At 40.3% G+C, this 23,145-nt stretch overlaps 2 protein-coding genes across 3 annotated transcripts in view; one reads left to right on the plus strand and one right to left on the minus strand.

Moving 5' to 3' along the window:
* SAP30 (Sin3A associated protein 30) overlaps positions 1–1,038 on the plus strand; it is a 79,660-nt gene extending 78,622 nt beyond the window's left edge. Inside the window, exon 6 of the mRNA XM_044766945.2 lies at positions 457–1,038. Coding sequence (XP_044622880.1) covers positions 457–471 — 15 coding nt within the window. The 3' untranslated portion in view covers positions 472–1,038. The remainder of the gene's footprint in view (positions 1–456) is intronic.
* SCRG1 (stimulator of chondrogenesis 1) overlaps positions 1–23,145 on the minus strand; it is a 117,658-nt gene that overhangs the window by 67,707 nt on the left and 26,806 nt on the right. The gene's annotated exons all lie outside the window — the stretch shown is intronic.

Here is a 23,145-nt window from a genome sequence, read left to right on the forward strand (position 1 = left end):
AGTGTCACATTTAATAAAGCATATGCCAACTTATTTTGCCTAGCAGTATTTAATACAATAACTTACACATACAGAAAGACCTAAACATTTAGCCACAGATGTCTTCAAATAAGGGAAGGTTTGCAATAATGGCCTGTAATTTAATGTTTAGATTTTAAGAGATGTCTGGTTAAAACAAAAGGGCTTATTGACTTATTTGCCTTCCTTATTAACTCTATGTTTGAATTGACTGAGCAAGCACCCAATTAGAGTGGTAATTGTTAGTGTCACACATTAGCTGAAAAGAACAGAGGAAAAAGAAAAGCTATAGCAGAAGCTAGAATTACCAAAGGCTTATCTTGTATGAGATAGGATCTAATATCTTTTAAGTAGGCTGATGACAATCTATCCCTTTACATATTAAAGATAAACAATTTAGACATAGTCCCTGACTGGCTGCCTTGATCTTAATTGCAGGAAAAGACAATGTGAAATACAGAAGATTAAACAAACAAACGAACGAAACATAGGCTGCGCCTACATGCATGAGGAAAGAACCGTTCCAAATATTGTGCTGAACTTAACTTTCCTTCAAGTGATCCATGAAGCCTGCTTATACCACATCGCTCCAGGAAACACCAAGTCTTTCCAGGGTTTTGGTATGGACTATCAGAAAGTTCAACTGGTTTGATCAAAATCGAGGTTGTGTAGATCTAGCCATTCTCAGGGCAAAAACTGGTAACCAGAGTTTCACAATTAAGCTTTTTGTAAGGGAATTTGCAGTTTACAACCAAATCCCACATTAAAATAGCTGTCATCTGTTTATTTACATTATTTTAAATTCTAAACTTTGGAGATAAGGAGATTTTTTTGATAAAATAATGGAATCTGAGAAATACATTGATTAATCAATAACTAACATTAATCACAAGCTTCTTAATAGTAAAACATCGAGAAGAAAAGTTAGAACAGCATCATCCAGTTGTTTGACCAATTCTGAATATCCACAGACCCTGTTTACATCAGAGTTCACATTTTTCAATAAATCTTTTATGTTCTATCCAATTTTTTTCTTTCAATTATTGCTGTTGGGACTTAACAGATTTACCTAGCTCTTTCAAGACTTGATTACGACATTTTACTTCTTTTGATTTAAGACTTTTTATAATTTTTGAGACGCTGTCGTGGACAATAATCATAGTAAGACAGAGACTGTGCACCAAACCAGATTCCTCTTCTTCCTGGGCACCCACATGGTTTCCAAGGCCCCACTGCAATTAGACGCGGCCGTGAGACTGAGTCCTGAGCCAGTGGGATGTGTACAGAGTGATGTGGACACTTCTGGGCCTTTCCCCTTCAGAGCCTCCCAAGAGTGCTTCTCCATGCTTTCTCTTTCCTCCTCTGCCAGATTAAATGGAAGGAAGTACAGGGTCCTTAGAAATCATATATTAAAATGGCAGTCACAAGATAGAAGGAACCTGGGTCTCAAAAATTACTGCTTGACAGAATACTTCCCCACTCCTCAGGACTACCCATTTATGTGAGCAAGGTATAGATTTTTTTTGTGTTAAAGATTTTTGGATATATATATCACTACAAAATATAGGAAGTTCTTCAGCATATAAAAGCCTTCTTATTTGGGGCAAAGAAATATGTGGATACAGGTCTTCACCTCCTGTCACTATAGCTAAAGATAGATAGATAATTCTTGTCCCTTCTCCTGGTAGGAAGAGCATGAGCATGTGGCCCTCATCCAACCAATCAAATGTTCCTTCCAGGGCCTTCAACATAGAGTAACATGCATAATCATTCTTGTTTCTTTGCTTTGAACAAGGATACGTGACACTGTCTCCACAGAATTGATTTTCCTCTTAGGTTCTAATATGACTTCTTCTAAATTTTAACGTCTTTTATGGCTCTTAATCTAACTAATAAACATGTGAACATCTCTAGGTGAAGTTTCAGAGAGGTACTCCTGAGACGTTAGCTGTATTTTTGCAAAAATATTGAGATATTTCTGTCAAAATTAGGAGGTTTAGCTTTTAAGGTGTGTCTAAGCAAACTTCTTACTTTCTCCCTATTTTTGCTGCCTGGCAATTGGTAAACCCTACCGATTTTGGTTTTTGTTTCATTTATTAATACTCCATGGCTTGGGCTGGTGGCTTCCAGCATGTTTACCATATAGAATTTCTTTTCTAACTTTTGTCCTCTACAGAATTTGTGTAGATTGGAAGATTTTTCAACCCACTAAAGGCTCTTATTAAATGGCAATACATTTTCTTTTCTATATTTTCTTACTGTCTCCTAGTCCTCATGCTGGAATAAGTGGCATAGTGGGCTGGGGCCATTTCTAGGGCATGGCTTTGACATGGGTTACTGGAGTCTGGAATTTTGGCAAGCATGGGACATTTAAATTTTGGTGGACATTTAGAATTGTGAATTGTGCCCCAATCAATTTACTTTAATAATATTTATTTTGTCAGATATTGTATGATGTGCTAAGGACACAGAAATGAGTAAGACATTCTTTTATCTCTAAGAAAGCATAATCTGGAAGGAGAGACATATACACAAAAAGATATATCCACAATGGTGTGGCAGTGTCGTATGTCAGTGGATATAAAAGTAAAAGGGCTCTATATGAGTCTCCTAGGGCTGCTGTAATGAATCACCACAAACTGAGGGGCTTAAAACAACAGAAATTTATTCTCTCACAGTTCTGGAGACTAGAAATCTAAAATCAAGGTGTTGGCAGGGCCATATACCCTCTGAAGGCTCTCAGGTAGAATCCTTTGTTGCTTCTTCTAGCTTCTGGTGGTTGCTGATAACACTTGGCATCCTTTAGCTTGTAGATGCATCACCCCAATCTCTGCTTCCCTATTCACATGGCCTTCTCCCCTATGTCTGGATCCAAATTTCCTTCTCCCTAGAAGGACACCAATCATATTGGATTGAAAGCCTACTCTAATCCAGTATGATCTCATCTTAACTTGATTGTGTCTGAAAGACTTTACTTCCAAATAAGGTCACCTTCCCAGGTTCCAGGTGGACAGGAATTTTGAGGGAACACTATTCAACCCAGAATAGTTTTCTAACCAAGATGACGACAAGTCAGAAAGATGATCCAATGGTGTTTCCTACAGGAGGAGATGATAGCTGAGCTGCATCTTGAGGGGTGAAGCGAAGTTAAAATAGAAACAAGATGGTTAACCATCTAAACATGTGTGATACCATATAAAGTACATTAAAGAATACCTTCTGCACAGAACTTTTATTGTGCTATTTTAATTAAGATGAAGTTCAGTCTCCAGCATTTCCTTTGTTTCTCTCCTATAGCAATGTCTCCTTCACCGCTCTAATCCAGGCAATTCTACTTTATTCTCAGCTGTGAAATATTTAGAGGCCATGTGCTAAATATATCACATTAACACTTCCTAGTGCAAGAATCTCTCCGTAATCCCAGCCCCTTTGGCCTTATTCCAACTGTGAACATGGAACACCTGTAGCCCTCTCTTTTCCTCTGATTTTGGATCTAGGGTTCTCCTCACTCAGAAAGAAGTATAAAAGATGACTGCCTTAGGATCAGAACTAACTTCATTCATTCATTCATTCCATCATTCATTCCACAAATGTTTTTGAGTATTAACTGTGTGCAAACCACAGTGCTAGGCATGGAGAAGATTAAAAAGATAAATACAATATATGTCCTGTCCTGAAAAAGTCTATAGTCTAATAGGGAGAAAGCAAATATAAATAATATGTACAGTTTCTGGCACACAATAATTACTCAAGAAACATTTGCCGAATTGAACAAAAAGGCTTAAACATTTTGGAGCAAAAGGAATTATTTCCTATCTTAAACTCCCTGGGCCCTTGCCTGCCTGGATCTTTAAAATGTACTTACGTCCTCAAGCCTTTGTCATTGCCAGCTTTGAAATTCAGTACTTAACCCTCCTGGGATCCGTGCCACCTTGCCTTATTTCTGGTGTGACTCACCCTATTTTAGGCTTCGCGTGAAGATATGCAACTTCCTAGGGGCAACCATTTCTCAGATGTGGCTCCTGGAGCTTCCTGCTAATGGCTCGGGAGTCACTGCTGGGACACATGCATCCTTGACTACTTGGTGGGACAGATGAGGCAGATCTTTCTCTTTTCTTCAAACTGCTATGACTGGTTCCCATCTAGTTTTCAACTCATGAAACTCTTGAGAAATCTGAAGTCACCACCTCAACTTCCACCTCAGTGTTCTGAGGAGTCCTGTAGGACAGATGGAGTAGGAATTTGAAGGATATTTCTCCATATTCTTATATCCTTTCAATGTTTATCTTTTAGCACAATGCTCGGCACATAATAGTGCACATTTGAAGTATCAGGTTAGGAAAGTACCCAAAAGTGGTAGTTTTGAGGATAACGAGAAGTAGTCACGGATTCCTTTCTGGTTTAGCTCAAGGATTTCCTAATCTCATTCAGGGTAAATCCTCTTGACTGGAGTGAGGCTTCTAGTTTTACCTCTTACCATGAGTGCTTTCCCTTGTAAGACATTCTAATAGGTGAGAACAAGAGAGAAGTGTCACAGAATAGGAGGGAAATGATACAAGACTTGTATCCACAAAGTTGGACAAGGATGATAAAATTCCACCCTTTTATCTAGAATCAATCCTAGTATTATGTAATGATTACAGCTCAGGAAGACCTAGGGAAATCCAGGGGAAGATCCTTTACAGGGCCTGTAATACCAGTGTCCATGAGTGGAAAATGCTAGACCAGACATTCACATGCTGCTCGCCTGTCCTTCAAGAGTGAACACCAAAACACAAGGAAGCTGAGCAGAACAGTGCTGCCCAGACCAGCATTCTGTCCCGGTGTCTCCTGAGACATTGTAGGGGAGAATTCACGTACATTGAAAATATTTTTGCCTTGCCTCTATTGATCACTTTCTCTTCTGAATTCTTATAGCCCTTGTAAACTTTGATACATAATTTATACATTTGGCACTCTGCAATGTACTCCATTGGCTTTATCTCCACATTTCGAGAGCACAGAGCTTGTTTTTTAGAGCCACCCTATCTTGCAGTAGTCATTGCAGTTGACTTGTCATCATTTCTTCTGCTATGAATAATTCTCTACCCCAGGGTCAGTAAACGTTTTCTGTAAAGGGCCAGTGCTATGGTTTGAATATTTGTGGCCTCCCCAAAATTCATACGTGGAAACGTAATGCCCTATGTGATGATATTTGGAGGTGGGGCCTTTGGGAAGTGATTAGGTCATGAGGGCAGAGCCTTATGAATGGGATCAGTGCCTTACAAAAGGGACACCAGACAGCTCCCTCATCCCTTCAGCCATGATAAGATGACAATGCAGTGATAAGATGGCCATCTAGGAACCGGGAAACAGGTCCTCATCAGACACTGAATCTGCCAGCACCTTGATCTTGGCCTTCCCAGCCTCCAGAACTGAGAGAAATAAATTTCCATTGTTTATAAGCCTCCCAGTTTATGGCATTTTGTTATAGCAGCTCAAACTAAGACAGCTAGATAGTAAATATTTTAGGCTTTGTGAGCCACATGGTCTCTGTTGTAACAGCTCTACTCAACTGTTACATGAGAAAGCAGCCATAGACAATTTATAAAGGAATAAGTATGGCTGTGTTACAATAAAATTTTATTTACAAAAACAGGCTGTGGGCCAGCTTTAGCCCTTGGCTATAGTTTGCTGATTTCTGGTCCAAATAAATGCTGGTCATACCGTTTTTCTTGATAGTGACTGGATCAGGAATGAAATGTTAAAGAGATATTAAAATAATGAGTCTGGCTTCATGAGGAATGGCATGTGCGTGTGACCTAACCCTGGTCAGGAAACAGGAGGGGAAATCTGGTGGGGACCTGGGGGAAAGGCTTCCTTGATTTTAAGGAGGCACAGTAAAGGCCTGTCCCTTGTTTTCCTGTGGACCTTGTTGAATTGGGAACAGGCATCATACCACCTGCCAGAAGATGACCCAACAGTGGCAAGAGGACAAGGCTGAGAGAATCAGAGAAAGAAGGAGAGAGACCCTGACATATCTCACCTGGAGCCCACTCTGCTCTGGTCTCCAAACTACGCAAATTAATCAATGTCTTTCTTGTGTAAGCCAGTTAGTCTTTTTCCTTGCAAGAAAGCATACTAATTGATATAGTTACATATCTGAAATGTTAAAGAGATATTAAAATGATGAGTCTGGCTTCATGAGGAAAAATGATATATTTCTTATTACATTTCTGATAAAGAATATGGTGTCCAACTTTTTATAGAAATGATAAAATGCCATGTTGAATCAACTATAAATGATACAGTTGTATAAAGTTTTTTACATTGCATATAAACTGGTGATTAGGGCAGGATAGAGTCGGTTACTTCAAATTAACATGAATATGTATTATATGAAGTTCTTATGAAGCTCCCCCCACTTTTTCAGTGGAGACACTAGGCCCACTTATTTTCTTCATTTTATAAACTCCAAGTCATACTGGATCATTTTTTTTAAATTCAGACAATACAGAAGTAAAAGCAATGGTTTCCCTCTTATGCCGCTGAGGATACTAATATTTATTTTCTCCTTTATGATTACCCTGTAGCCAATATAAGCATTATATTTCAGGGAGTCTGTGAGGTCAAAAGCATTTTCATGATAATACTAAAAAATGATTTGCCTTTTTCACCACATTGATGTTTCCACTGATGGTGCAAAAGCAAGGGTAGGCAAAACTGCTGGTGTCTTAGCATGAGTCAAGGCCATGGCTTCCGACCGCACTAGGAGTCACTGTGTTCTTCAACACCATGAACTCATATGAACAAAAAAATGCTGGTATTAATTAAGAATGTTCTTGAAGGATCAGTAAAAACGATAACTTTTATCAAATCTCAACCCTAAGTATACATGTTTTTAATATTCTGTGAAGCAAAAATGCATACTTCAGATGGAAGTACTTCTGCATACCAAAGTACAACCATTGTCTGGAAGAGGAGCACTTGTGTCATTCTTTGTGTGGTGAGCTTACCTAGCCTCTTTTCTTTTAATTTTTTTTTAAAGATTGGCATCTGAGATAACAACTTTTGCCAATCTTTTTTTTTTCTTCCCCCAAAGCCCCCCAGTACATAGGTGTATACTCTAGTTGTGAGTACCTCTGGTTGTGCTATGTGGGATGCCACCTCAGCGTGGCTTGATGAGCAGTGCCATGTCCGTGCCCAGGATCCGAACCAGTGAAACCCTGCACCACCGAACCTCTTTTTTAATAGAATACCATTTTTACTTGAAAGAGTGATAGACAGACTACGGTTATTCAGATTGAGTTTTGGCAGATATTTTCGCTAACGTGAATCAAGTGAGGCAGTCACTTCAGGGAATATTGCCAATGATAAAATTTGAACTTCCAAGTGAAAACTTGAATTTTGGAGAATTTGTATCTGCCACCATGAGACTGATAGCTTCTCAATACTTAGACATATTTCTGATGCGATCAAGTGGTGTTATTAATTAACGTGATTTTTTAAATACTGTATCATGAAATGTGTCAACATTTAGAAGATTTTTATAACTCAATTAGCCACTATTTTCCAAATGATCTATGCCTTATGTTATGAAATCATGCATGGGTAAGAGATCCATTCAAAGTACAAGATGGACCAATGGAATTTAATGAAACAGGAACACAAAGTTCACTGGTATAGTTTCAGACCTCACGATGTAAGTAACCTTTAAGAAACTACCACTTGTCCAGTTGTGGTGTAGTGTCAAAGAAGAATAGCTACAATTATCTGAAAAGGCTATTAAAATGCTCCTCCCTCTTCCAACTACACATCTGTTTGAGGGTGGATTTCCTTTATATATCTCAGCCCAAACAACATATCATAAAGGACTGATCACAGACGAAGATAGGAAAATCCAGCTGTCTTCTGTTAAATTAGACATTAAGGAAATTTGAAAAAGTGCTAAAACAATGTCATTCTTCTTGATTTTTTGACAACACTGTTATTTTTCATAACGAATATTATTAACAGAAAATTAATAGTCAAAATACATTTTAAATTTCTCCGTTTTAATTTCTAATATGATTAACATCAATAGATATAACTAACATAAACGAAACCTCTTTGGGGTACTCAATAATTTTTAAGACTGTAAATGGGTCCAGACCAAACATTGATTTAGAAGAATACTTAATGACACAGGAAAATACTGGAAATACACTATCAAGGGGTAAAAAGCACAATTTTGAAATGGACATACCGTGATTCCAATTACACAAAAAACACATGTGCACAGAAAAGGAATAGGATGAAACACTGTAAAATATTAATAATTTAGGTAATTCAAGTTTTCTTTTATTTTCATGGATTTTTCCAAGTTTTCTCTAATGAAAACTTTTTTAATTAAAAAATAAAAATATGTATGTCTTACAAGAAAAAGTTTTGCCATTATAATCAGGAAGAATAAAATTTCAATTCCAAACACAAATCATAAATTTGCCTATAATAGTGGCATCCATCAAAAGAACGTTATGGTTTCCTTTTATTAGTCATGTGTAAGAATTTAATATGTTTGACTATAAGACAATAAGGTTTTTAAATAAAGAAACTTTCCAAAATCAAATGAATGTATTTTTTCCTAATAGTTCCCTCAGGAGGCTATATGCTTGTTCAAACGATGTTTTTTGGGACCTTTATTGAAGGATTGTCTGTAGACAGTTGGCCACAGAAGAAATTAATCTTATATCTTTATAAAGATGTAGCATTTTCTCTCCCTCCCTCCTCTGCCTGCTTAAGCTAACAGTTTGTGTGGTTATTGATATTGACCTTGAGAGCTGTTGGGAAGAACCGTGAGGCCACATGCAGGAAGGAGCCCAGAAGAGCCCCCACGTCTCCAAGTAAAAGGAAGTCTACCTGTGGACTGCAAGATCCTTTAGTAGCTAATAGAGGTTTCCTTGGCTGTATTCTATAAATTAAAAGAAAGTGAGGAATTAATTGCACTTTCCTTTTTATCCCTAATCTATACATAGCACAATGCTGAGCACCAAGCAAAGACTCAATTAATTGACATTAATTGGGCATCTACGACATTCTACATAGTGCTGGTTGGGGTTGGATTGCTAATATTAATTTATCATTCAGCTAAAGAGAAGCTGAGAATTATCAGCTTCTTTAGACTAATGAATAGTTCAGATTTCCTAAACAGCCTAAAACTTGGTCTTCTACTAGGGTGACCAACTCGTCCCCGTTTGCCCAGGACTTTTCTGTTTTTAGCACTAAACTCAGGCATCCCAAGAACCTCCTAAGACCCAGACGCACTGGGATGGTTGGTCACTGTGTCCTTCAGTGACCTGACTTTAGAATAATGCAACGTCTCTTCCGTTTAGTTTGACCTGGCTCCTCTAGCCAAGTCTGTATACCCAAGGCCAACCAAAGCCGGATGGAGGCATCTGTTGGCTGAGCCATCTGACTGCTGCTGTATGTCCTTGTCCTTCAGATGAACAAGCCAGACAAAGGGACTAACTGCACAGAGACAGGGCCCCAAACCTAGAAGATGGTTAGCTTTCCCAGGAAAGCCTGGGGATCCTGGCTTACTCATCCACTCCTTTTAAAGAACAACTGTTTTTTGGTTTGAGTCATCACTCCTATTTTGCCCTACTATTTACAGAAAGACAAACGGACAAGCCTGAAATGACCCTCCTAAGAACAAGATTTTATGTCAGGATTTGACATGCCAGAAAACTTGTGTCCCCAGAAAAGACACTCCAGCCTTAGCATTAGTAAAATGAAGACCTTTTTTTATTTATTCTTGCATTCAGAGAGGAATGACGATGTCATCCGTGTCTTAGACACATCTTAATTTGTGGATTTTTTCTAATTTAACTCTCTTAATTGGATGAAAGTATGCTGCTGCTCATTTATGGATCTCCAGTTGTGCCAGGCATCATTTTAAATGTGCACAGCTGCTCTGCAGTAGTTTAACTTGGCAGATAGTATCAAACCATTGAATTGTGTCATTTATTTGTATATGCATACAATAGCCTCCTTGTGCAGGTTCGTCAAAAATCCTTGCAGGCATGGTTTGGACCAAGCATTTAAAGAGTCTTGTAGAGTGATTTATTCTTTTGGAAGGTTTTCAAAGTTTCCAGAATGAAGAATAGGATATCATTTTGTGCCATTGATAAGTTCCCAAGAGAATCACAGAGACAGGCGGATGGAGAGGTTAACAGAGTGAGAGGTCTCAGGCTTACGTCTGGGAACTTCAATTTCAGAGGTCTTCAGACAATGTAGGACATGTTACTGCTGACAACACTCTCACTTTCATTATGACATATCACAGGGAAGCAGCTAAAAGAGGGGGGTGATCTAATACAAGCTGCAGCATAAATAACTTGAGAAGCTCTGTTGACAATAGAAAATCTGGCATTCACGGTGGTTAACAATGCTATCTTCAAATTCAAAGGGCCCTGAGATTTGTCACTGTTGCCCTTTGTAGTCAAGGATGATACTGTTGACACTGTGGTTATCCCTGTATGCAAGTGTGACTGGAAATACTCAAGGGTGACAGAAGATAAGGCCTTTCTGCAGAGTATACATGGAGAGCCTTCTTTTGGTTTGTGTCCTTTGGCCTCCCAGCACATAACTTGCCTTGTCACAGTCATTGTGTCTCTGCAGCCGATCCAGCTGCTCTGGTCAGGACCTCTTGGCTCCAGCCTTCCACAAATGTCTCCATTGCTTGAACGTCTTTCCCCTGGGCTCTTGTGCCAATTACGCTTCCTACCTGATCTGCCTACTACCTCTCATGCAAAGCCAACCAAGCAGGCTCAGCCGGCCTCCTTCCTACACTGCAGCTTGTGAGAAAATCACTTTGAGGTGGGCTGTGTTGCTGGATAGCTTTGTTTATTGATGATTTTATTTTGCCATTTGAAATGAGTGTTTTCAACTAGAAAGACCTTAGGGGCTGAAAGAATTTTTTCCCTTCTCAGTATTGCCTGTTTTAAAAAAAAGCAGAGGAAATGCTTTTAGCAAAGGCATGCCTTTCCTGTAGGTGGACTAGGTAGACACTTTTACAGTTGGTTGCTTTAAAAAAGTGTTCCTCATCAGCCTATACTTAAAAATTGTTTTAAGACCAGAAATTTCCAAAGGGTCATCTCTGAAGCCTAATAATGGGTGTTCACAAGCCACTGTGAACATCTCAGAAAGCATTCCTATGCTGGCCGCTCAGGTGACTTGCTTTAGGCAACAATTAGATCAGGTCAAGATGCAACACGGGTGACCTCACGCTGATAGCAAGCACTGTTGGGCAGCTCATTACTTTGCCTCTTTGGCAAATAAAAATCTTTTTACACGTGGGTTCAGGATGGGGGTTAGGAAGGGTGGTAACAGAGCTTCTTGATGGTGCCTTAGCTTTAAAATCTCCTACAGAGGAACGGCAGATTGCCTTGGATAGGGAAACCCCAAAAATCTTATTAGTTATTTAACCTCTGAGTGAATTGCCTTATAAGATCTTTACGAAGGATCTGAACTGAGGATAACTTCATTCATAAGAAAATTCTGATGAGGATAGCTGAGAGAGAAGGGAGATGAGAGCTCAGATTCAGCCTAGGTCTTTGGGCTTCCCCAGAGGGGAAAGACTTCACCTAGCGCTTCCATGACCAGCACTGGGACACCCCGTGTCCAAGAAAGGACATCTTATCAGGAAAGAGAGAGGGCTGGAATTAGAAGGTGGAGGAACTGAAAACACACTTTGCTTACTTGACAGTTTTGCCTCTCTTTGATTTGAGGTCATCGAACAATATAGTTCAATCTGACCCAATTTTTGAAGTTGTTTCTCCAAGGAATGTCTTTGAATTAGCTTTAAGCTCTTCTCAGTCCTCCAAAGATGTTAGAAGTGAGGCACAGATACCCCAAGACTCTAGTACGTGTGGCAGCAGTCTCTAATCTTCTACTTATTCTATTTTTTTTTAAGAGGAACTAAGAAGAATGGGATTGAGAATAAGCAAGCATCTAGTATGAGGGATGTTTTGTTATTCCTATTTTATAAATGAGAAAACTGAAGTTCAGTTATGGACCAGGATCATGTAAGGGCTAAGTAGCAAAGCTGGGATCTAAACTGAGATGCATCCGCCAGGGGTGAGAAGGTCCACAAATGAGCTCAATTCAGGAGCTCCCTGAATTTTACTTCTCCAATTCTGTCTCAGAACTGTGGGGTTCTTCTCTAAAATTCTGACCAAGAACCTCACAAAGAGGAGAGCAAGTTCTCCTCATGAAGTTTGAGAAATCACCAATGGAAGAATGAGCCTCAACTGTATCCTTGATTGCCTGTTAAAATAGTAAGTAGTAGCATTGTTATAATGGTGAACATTAAAATGCCACCATTTATCCCTTGGTCATTTTGAAGGTACCATGCAAAATCTGCTGTTCTAAGACCAATATCTAAATTATTTTAATTAATAAACCTTATTTGGTTGGGTGAGTTAAAGTAATGCCGTTAACTTCCACTATGCATGTTAGATAAGGGGCCAGAAAGAAATAGTTACTCTCAGATAACTTTTTCAAGATGATCCTAATTAAGGTTTGGGTTGATAAGACATCCAAGGAGTTATTGATTACAAGGACTGACATGCTCTAAAATTAATGTATGCCTGATAGGTTTATCCCATATATTGTCCTTCTTTTTCCATTGGCTTTCTAAGTGTCAGGAATCCCCATTTTCATGACCTGTTACATGATAGGGCCCCTTCTAGTTTACAAAGCTCTTCCTCATGCATTATTTCATGAAACCTCAGGGATCCCAGGGAGAGAGTCAAAGCCTCTGTTATTCCTTTTCTATCAGGTGAGGACACTGAGACAAAAACACCCATGCATTCCTGAAGGTACTGGAACTACTAAACGAGGGAGCCGGGACTGGGATCTTCAACCATTGCCCCACCTTGCTCCCTTCTCCATATTGCACACAAGTGTTTATTAAGGATCACACTATTGCATAAAGCAGTCTGATGAGCAGCAATGGTCATCTGAAGCCAAGATTCCAGACTGTGGAGCAGATGAGGCTTGAGCATCTCTTGCCTTAGCTTAGGATTGGCCCTAAGGATTTCAATCATGGCTGAACACACGATTAGAGTACATAAGGAAGAAGGCTAAGGATGGAAGGTAAGCCCAGTCTGACTTTTGGCAGTGCTGGTGGCACTCAATGTTAAGAAGCATTTTCAAAGTATCTATGAAATACTTTTAAGGTGATATAATCTTTACATTCAATTTGTCAGAAAATATTTGAAGCAAGCCATTCTTAATTATGTTGATGCAAATGGTCCTAAGACACACTACACACACATGAGTTAGACTAAATTCTTCATAAAACAGAATTGAATTCAATTATTTAAAATGGGTTTCTTTTGGACTACATGGTCACATATATGTGGTTTGATCATAGCCCTTACTTTTCAAAGTTTTGAGTGTCAAAAAGACATAGGATGGCATTTTTCTCAGCAAACGTGATTTATAATATACTCCACACTCAATGAAAATTGGGTTTGTGTTTTAGTTAGGATTAAGTTCACTTATGTGACAGAAAGCCCAAAATAACAGTGGTTTAAAGAAAATAGTTAATTTTTCTCTCACATTAAGAGATCAGGAGAGGGGCCGGCCCTCTGGCCGAGTGGTTAAGTTCGTGCGCTCTGCTTTGGCGACCCAGGGTTTCACGCGTTCGGATCCTGGGCGTGGACCCAGCACCACTCATGAAGCGTGCTGAGGCAGAGTCCCACAAAGCAGAACTACAGGGACCTACAACTAGAATATACAACTACGTACTGGGGGGCTTTCAGGAGAAGAAAAAAAAAAGATTAGCAATGGATGTCATCTCAGGGCCATTCTAGAAATAAAAAGAGATCGGGGGTAGTCTGTTCAAGGATGCTATGGTGGCCTCATGGTGTTGGAGGCTTTTGCTCCTCCTATGTTGTTGCTCCACCATTCATGGATTATATTCCCTAATTTACCTCATGGTTCAACATGGCTGCTAGAGCTCCAACAATTATATCTGCAATCCAGGCATTTGGAAGGAAAAGGGGACAAGAAGAAGTGAATGCTCTCCCTTTCACTTCCGCTTATATCTCATTGGCTAGAACCCAGTGATATGGTCACATGTAGTTCCAAGGCAGGCTGAGAAACGTATAATTTTAGCTAACCATAATGTTCTCAGCTGAACAAAACTAGTATTATTTTTACAAAGGAAAAAAGGGACAATTAATATTTATAGGCAATTAGGAGTTTCTGCTACAGCTTGGTTCTCAAACCTATTCCCTTCATCTTGTTTCCTATGCTCCCACCTCTCCTTCCCTACCCTCTCTTGCATATATGCATTTTGAAAAAAGACCCTACTGCTTGGAAGTCAGGGCCATACAGAGCAGAAAAAACAAATATGGGTTGGAACTGAGTCAAAGTAGAGAGTGTGTTACTATAATTATTTTACCTTATTAACAATATCATTTATATCATCATCAATAAAACCTATTGTGTACTCAGAATGTACAGGGGAAACTATCAGAGGCGTTAGGAAATATAATACAGGATTCCTGTGTCTAATCTTGACTTTCTCATTTAGGGGAGATAAGATTCCCATAGAAAGATACTGTCAAGAACTGTGAAAGGTCTGAGATTTTACCCTACTCATAAGGAACAAGCTAGCCCAACACAGTGTCATGGATGCGGGTAGGAGACACAAGACTCCTGGGTCAGAGTTAAAGGATTTGATTATAGCAACAGTCAGAGCATCAATATTTCCTGTGCCAGTTCCCCAGGTCCCAATTCCCACAGGGTGATGCAGATGGCCACATGACAACTGCACATGCAGTAGGTTGCATTACAGAAAAGGAACTCTGAGTTTAAGGAACCCAAGTCTTTTATAATGGGTCGTAAGCATGCCTGCCCTTTTCTCCAGAGGGGAAACACTATCTCTGTCTAGATTTCAAGGCTATTCACTGTATAAACATCCTTACAAAGATAGTCCAGAACAAAGGTAGTCAGAATCTCTGCTTGCGAGATGTTCAGCAATAAGAAAGACCTGTGGAGAATTGTCTCCCCAAAGATATGAGGCAGTGCATGCCAAGTGCTACACAAGTACCAGAAACGCTAAATATCACAGCATTCTCCTTAGGAGTGAGAAGTGAACCGGAGGCTCAGCAGTCTGGGAAAGAAGCTGGACTTTGAAGGGAGGGGGGAACCTGGACCAGGAAAGAGGAGAGAGCGTCTACTTAGACACGCACGTGTGGAGACAGGAATGTGAGGATGCATTTGCAGAACTCCAAAGACCAGTTTGGTTGAAGGGAAAGTTTATTTAGGAAGGCTGTGGGAGGTTGGACTGGTCTCCAGAGGGCCTGGAATGCCTAAGAAACTTTCTTACAGTAATGAGGAGGGACAGTAACGATGCTAACTGGCAACACAGCATAGGATGGGCCAGAGTGCAGGCAATTAGAGGCAAGGCGAAGAGACTGCTAGAAGTTTATTGCAATGGTCTGGGCATGAAGTACTGAATACTTGAATTTTTTCCACATGGCAGGAAAACATATTTGTATTTATTCAATTTAGTTTCCTTTACTAACGAGTACCAAGGCAAACTTTCTAGGTAACTCTGTATGTGTAAGGATCGATGTATAGCATCATTAATAAATCTGTTACCTTAAGTGGCACTTTTATAGACTTTATCATTCAAGAGAATCTCATCCAAATGTGTTCAGTGCTGGATTCTCTCACGCATTTAGGGATTAGGCACCCCAAAGGTGTCAGGGGTCAAGTCTAATGGACCTCAGGGGATCCTTCTTGGCTAAGATAAGGGAGGGTTTTGATGTGGGGGCAGATTGATAGAAGAGACACCTGTTGTACATGGGTGACCAGTTACCATTTTAGCTCTCAAAGTGAGGAAACTAATGTAAGAGACATGTCCTCAAGGAAACCCAGGGTACTAACAAGCAAATGGTTTGAACAGGGGGAGCCTGTTGATAAAGTAAGTATTAAACATCCATGTCTTTAACCCTGAGACTAGAGATTGAAATGACCTGTAGTGGTTTCCTATTATTCTTATGTAATAGTCTTGGCTCCTTGATCTTGTTGTAAGAAACATGAGTAAGTCTCACACCTGCCTCTCCATAAATGAATGAAGTGCCACCTTACATGTCCCCAGGCTCCCAGCATCCTCTGGGGCCTCCTACAATCCTAGGTCCTCAGCAGTTCCGTAGTGAGGCCACTAGATCATCACCGAAGGCTTTGGCAGGCTACCGTGTAAGCAAACTCCTAAATATTTTTAACAGAGCCCATGGCTGACGGGTGTCAAACTTTATATATTAAGGGAGTATTAAAAATACAGCTATTTCTAATAATTTATTATGCACACGCTCATAAACACATTACACTTGTCACGGAACATATACCTGTAGTAGGCCTTCCAGAAGGGAATAAATAACACTTACCTAATGAGAGGCTGATGTTGTTTTCAGATGTCAATCACAGCAAGGTTCCAGAATTAAGGCAGAGTCACGGCTGGTAATCTTTTAGTGGGCAGTCTCCTGACCACTGGCTACCTGTAGTGTGTGGGCCACCAGTTGGGAACCACTGCTCTTGGCAAAGGAGCAACGATCCATATGGCCTTACTCAGACCCATCATTAAACTGTTCCCTGAAAGTGAACTTGGAAGTTTTCACAGCCAGTGACGAACGTAAACCTTCAAAGGAGAAGTGGAGTGAATGTCAAGGGCCCACATGGAGAAAAGCAATCTGTCATAAGTGAAGAAAAGCCAAATTATTAATGGAAAATCACCACACCCAGTGCACTGTGCCTGATTGTGGACACCACACTTCAGGAGACATATAAACCAAAAAATGCGATACATTCAGAGGAGACAACATTCAACCAGGTTGGTGAGGGGACGCAAAACCATGCTACACTGGGAACAGTCAAGAAACAGGACACGAGTGGACAGCAGAAGACTTGGGAGGACACAATAGCCGTCCTCAAATACTCTGAAGGTTGTTAAGACGAAGGTTTTCTCAGGGGCCGGGGAGGCGGAAACCAGGGATAAAGGGTGGAGACCACAAAAACAGCTTTAGGCTGAAAAAAGGGGGATGAAGAGGGAACACTTTCTGGTAAAGCTCTTAAAAAAGCAGTTTTTTAAGGACTAGGCAGTTTGGGAGATGTTGAATTCTCTGTCATTTGAGCCAATCAAGCCTTGACTGTGCAAGCATAATGGAAGAATAGTGCAGAAGGACTCAAACACCGGGCATTAAACGAAGTGACTTGAAGTCATTTCAGCCCCAGGATTCTGTGATTCTAAGTAGAGGGAAGTTGAATCTGAAGTAGAGTATCCTCGTGAAACCCTCACAACTTCGACTCACCACAAACACTGAAGCAAAAGCTGTACGGCAATGAAACTCATGTGAGTGAAGAGGACGCATCCCAAGAATATTTTTACGCTCAGTTGTTGATAATGATGTGAGCTCATTTGGTCTCAGTGAATCTGAAGGTCAGATTTGGTCCCCAAAGAATCGTACCGCGCTCCTAGCTTTCTCCTGGGAAGTTAGCTTTTCCAGCGGTGGCATTTCATTTGGTTGTCTGCCATCACCTAGAACATGCACGTGGATATACACATGTGCATAGACATATAAATATTGCCATAACTAACAGTTTTGAGATGCTCTATTATATTAAAAAAACCAAACTTTTTGTTATATAATAATGTCCACTCATTTGCAAACTTCTCTTATTGAAAATCATAGAGGTTGCAAGTGGCAACACTGTATTTCCAGCATGGGCAAGGCAATAGGCATGAACAGCTAAGAATATGTACAAAATTGGGAAGGAATTAGAGAAAATAATTGTAAGGGTTTAGGAAAAAGTAGAAAGAGTAGGAGAGGTTGTACTGCTCCAGAGAGAATGGAAAGAAAGGGTTGTTGTTTCGTGTCCTTGAGGATAACTTTCTTGTGCCTCCTCAGGGTGGAGGTGAGGGGTAGGGCAGGGGTCAGGTCCCCACCTCCCAGGGGTCTCAGCTTAGATTTGGTCTGGCTTGCTTTCCTGGCAACACTTGACCCTGAACAGCAGAGGAGCTGTGAAAGGGGCTTGGAAGGCCCTTTTCTCTATCTCTACATCAGAGGCCAGGGAGGCAAAGAGGAGAGTTAGAAGCCAATGCATTTGTCTCCTTTTTACCAAAACTAGAGACTAACTGTGCTGAAGGCCAAGAGAGCCTGCACTCTGCTATTACCCATGTTGCTTAGAAAAGTCTCCTACAGGGAGAGGGTACCAGGGTGGAGAGGGCCCTCCACGAAGCCAAGCCCACGGCCTGTGCAAGTACTGAGGAGTGAAGAAGCATTCAGAACTTGTAGAAAAATGCAGCAAATTCTTAAGGCAGAAAGACACCCCCAAAAAATGATGCTATGTTAGGATGCTGATAATGCTGATGATGACACAGCAAAGAAAAAGGAGGGTTTTCTCACATTTCAGAAGACTGGGGAGTGGAGCCAATGCCTTGTGTTTCTTTTTGCTATGAAAAGAAAAAAAATTATTTTCTTTTGGCTTTTGTCTTGAGTTTGTCTCTGTTTTCCACAGAGAGTCAAAACATTGGGTAACCATCCTTCCTCACTAAAAGAATAATTGGTCCTTGGGGACTTGCCTGCAGACAGTCTCCCACCCACTTCCTGGTGAGGTGTCTGTGCTCCCAGATGTGGGCTAGGAAGGCTCGCTCAGGACTGTGAGGTCGCCTGGAAGCCTGTAACTCAATAGTCTCCTATTACTCTACTTTTAACTCTGGTTTTATCTATAAGACTTTGCTGGTTGTAGTATTTTAGGCATATGTGCATGCTAAAAACGTCATCAGTCTTGTAGTAGCTAAGGAGTGCGTGAAAGGTATACTGACACTACCTGGACAGTTGGATTCCTAGGTTTTGCTCATTCTGTATTTGTGTCCCATTGTCACTCTTCTCCCACTACCCCTGACCTCAACCCCCACCCCCCCGCCACCCTACATCTTGTTCTCTGTCTCCCTGAAGGAGAGTGTTTCCTGAGTGACAGCATTTCATTAGTAAAGGGTCTGTCCATGTCTCTAAATCCAGGGGGACCATGGGTTGCCCTGGATTCTAGAGTTACCTGGCAGGGCATGTGGTCACTCTCAGGACAGGCCTTTGCCAGGCTGTGAATGAAACGCCCTCTGAAATGCCTAAATAGGAATGGGCATGGGGGTCTCAAGATCCCTAATTGCCCTCCTAATGGCCACTACTGACTGAGATGATCTCAACTCAGGAGTTGAATGTGCGCCTAATCAGACCACTAGGGGCCTGGGGTGTATCCGGGGAGGCCAGCCATCCTGACACTGTCAGAGGGGAATTTAAGAGTATAAAAATTAATCCAGTCAGTGAAAGAAAAATCAGATCAGTAATGACCAATTCTTTAGACCTGCACTTGTCCTGTAGAAATATAAATGTAATCACATACGTAATTTTAAATGATTTAGTAGCCATATGAAAAATATTGAAAAGAAACAGGTGAGATTAATTTTAATATTACATTTTATTTAATATCTAAATATATCAATATATTATATATTTATCTAAAATACATACCCAATATATCTAAAATATTATTTTAATATATAGCCAAAATAAAAGTATTCATAAAATATTTTACATTTTTTTATACTAAGTCTTCAGAATGTAATGTGTATTTTACACGGACAGCCCATCTCAATTCAGATTAGCCACATTTCAAGGGCTTACTAACCATCTGACGCTAGTGGTTATCAGGTTAGACAGCAAAGGCCTAGTCAATGACTCAATCTGTCAATTCTGTGGCCTTATCTCCTCAATAAAGTTGTTATTAATGATCTAGTAACCTGTTGCCCTGGCGTCTGTACGTATCCTCTGCATGATTTTTCATTCGACCACACTGTTTCAGATATGGCATCCCTCACCTTCATGAACAAGGTCCCTACTCTCCAGTCTCTGACATGGGCAGTAAATTAGTAAACAAACAAGGATATACAATAATTGCTGCTAGTAAGACGCAATATGAAGAAAATAAGACAGCATATTGAATAAACTTTTTCTGTCAGGGTGTCTGAATTCTTGGCGAGGCTGAACTTGCCCTTTGTCTTGAGTCTACACTCTGCCCTGAGGAAGGCACATGAATGAGCCCTGGGGTAAGCGATGGGGGTGAAGACCCTCCCTGGATCCTGAGAGTTACCACAAACTTGCATTTCTAGAACATTGTCTCTTAATGGCTCTGTCTGGTCTCAGTAATCAGAACGGTCTCCTGCCAATGAACAGAGACACCTTGGAGGGAAGGCACCTGGATTGAGAATCAGTAGACATGAATGCTCCTCCTAGATTTGTCTCTCACTAGCTCTGAACAAGCCTCAATTAACTCAATAAACCATATAGGCCTCAATTTCCTCTGTGCTCCCTAAGTTCTAATATTGTGATTCTGTGTTCATGCTAACGGAGCTTTTATGACTCATAAACCTCAGGAAAGACCAATGACAATGAACACTGAGAATTCCAGAAGACTGGGAGGAGGAGTTGAGTGGGCAGGGCATATTACAGAATAATGAGAAGCATGAAGTTGGCATTTAGCCAGCAGTTAAAAAAAAATCAAAACAAACAAAAGAACCGAGCTGGTGGTCTAACAGACAGCTGAGCCAGAATTAAATGGGCAGAGGGGGGAAAAATGCTGACTCAAGCAACATTTATGACCAGATTTTAAAATTGTTGAAAGAGCTTGTGGTCAAATGAACTAAGTACTTTTTAGAATCTTCTTTTTCAGTTGGGAGGGGGTGGGGGTAGGGTTGTTGGGGAATGGAGCTTCCAAGTGATTTTTTAAGAATCTCAAACTATTTTCACTTGGACTGGATCTAGACACACATCTAAAGTAAAGTAGAAAATTGCAATGACCTAGATAATTAAATAAAAATCACTTTCATCTGAACCGTCTAGATAGTTTATGGAAAATATCTAAAGATGTCCCAATTCAGTTTTTGTCATTACTTGCTAATCACAAGGAGTAAAATGACCTTTAATGAACAGACAGAGTTGTAGGTCATGGCTACACATAAAACAGGACCAGAAAGTGTTTATTTAGTTCAGACTTTTCATAAAGTTTGGCTGATGGATTCAGTTGGAAACAATTAATTGTACTTTCTTGAAGAACAAAATAGTCACCAAATTAACCAAAAAATGTGGTTATAAAGAAACACCACCAGACTAGTATCTTTCTTTTGTCAAAATATCATTTTCAAAATGTTAAAAATATACAGGAGAGAATAGACATCTTATAATGATTCTTATCAAAGAAATGTGGGGGGGGGGGCAGCCTGGTGGCACAGTGGTTAAGTTCACATGCTCTGCTTCAGTGGCCCAGGGTTCATGGGTTTGGATCCTGGGTGCAGAGCTATGCACTGCTCATCAAGGAGGCATCCCACATACAAAATAGAGGAAGACTGGCACAGACGTTAGCTCAGTGCCAATCTTCCTCAAGGATAAAGAGGAAGATTGGCAACAAACGTTAGCTTGGGGCCAATGTTCCTCACCAAAACAAACAAACAAACAAACAAACAAAGGAAAATAATAAGTGTTGATGAGATGTGGAGAAACCTCGTGCATTGTTGGTAGGAATGTAAAATGGGGCAGCTGCTGTGGAAAGCAGTTTGGTGGTGTCTCAAAAATTTAAACATAGAATTACCATATGATCCAGCAATTCCACTCAGGTGTATACCTGAAAGAACTGAAAACAGGGACTCAAACAGATACTTGCAGACCCACGTTGACAGCAGCAGAATTCACAACAGTCAAAAGAGCGAAACTATCCAAGTGTCTATCAACAGAGGAATGGCTTAACAAAATGTATATATATACAATGGATATTTATTGTTTGGTCTTAAAAAGAAATAGAATTCAGATACATGCTACAACATGGATGAACCTTGAAAACATTACGCTAAGTGAAATATGCCAGACACAAAGGACAAATATTGTATGATTCCATTTATATGAGGTACCTAAAATAGTCAAATTCATAGAAACAGAAAGTAGAACGGTGGTTCCCAGAGGCTACAAGGAGAGAGGAACGGGGAGTTGTGTTTAACGGGTACAGAGTTTCAGTTTGGGGAGGTGAAAAGTTCTGGAAATGGATGGTGGTGATGGTTGCACAACAATGTGAATGTACTTACTACCACTGAAGTGTGCACTAAAAAACAGTGAAAATGGCAAATGTTATGTTTATTTTACCACAATTTTTGTGTTTTTGTGTGGACATGCATAGACAGTACCCGCAATGTCCCAACGTTACTTTTTTGTGCACGGGGCAAGTGGTCTGTCTTCCCAGGTGTGAAAGGAATGTCATTTTCTTTTCCTTAAGCCTTCCTTTGAAGAGAGAGGAACATTAGCGATAGGAGAGACTTGGTGCTGGCTTAAAGCCAGGCCCACTTCTCCTTGCTTTAAAGAATATTTATGGATAAAATGGCCAATCTGAAGTGAAAAGGAAAAAAAAGCAGGAGGGAGACAGGTTAAAAAAAGAAGAGGAAGAAGAAGGAAGAAGAGGAAAAGGAAAAGAAGAAGGAGAAGCAGGAGGAGGGGCGGGCCGGGGGGGGGAGGAGGAGGAAAATCTTGTGAAACTTCAGAGGGCTTATACTTGTGGTCATGAAACAAGGTTTTGCTTTTTTTTTTTGGTACATAAACTTGTCCCAAGCAATGCACTCAAAGGGAAAATTCCCAAGCAGCGAAGCTGGGTCTGGAGTCATTTGTCAAGTTAATCATGATATATTTCCTTGACTTGAAATAGCGTCAGCTGGAATATGTTACATTCCATCCTAGGAAGGGAATCCAAGTGAACAATTCCCAACAAAAAATTGTTCAGTCTACAGAGAGTGAAAACCTCCAAGTCCTTTCATTACCGCCCACAACATTTTTCCATGGTCTTCCAGTTGAGGAGACATAGTCAAATTGGAAAATGAGGACTGGAACTTCATACAGAGTTTTGGAGCCAACACAGTGTTGGTGTTAGGGGAGACCAAGATTCCAATCAGAAGCTAATGCTGGGTTTGGTACAAGATATTCACTTAGGGAGAGTGGAAAAAATAATGTCAGGCCTGATAAATATTTGACACAAACTTAAAGAAAGAGTCCAATGCTTAAC

Source organism: Equus asinus, chromosome 3 (assembly GCF_041296235.1).
Source record: "Equus asinus isolate D_3611 breed Donkey chromosome 3, EquAss-T2T_v2, whole genome shotgun sequence".
NCBI lineage: Eukaryota > Metazoa > Chordata > Mammalia > Perissodactyla > Equidae > Equus > Equus asinus.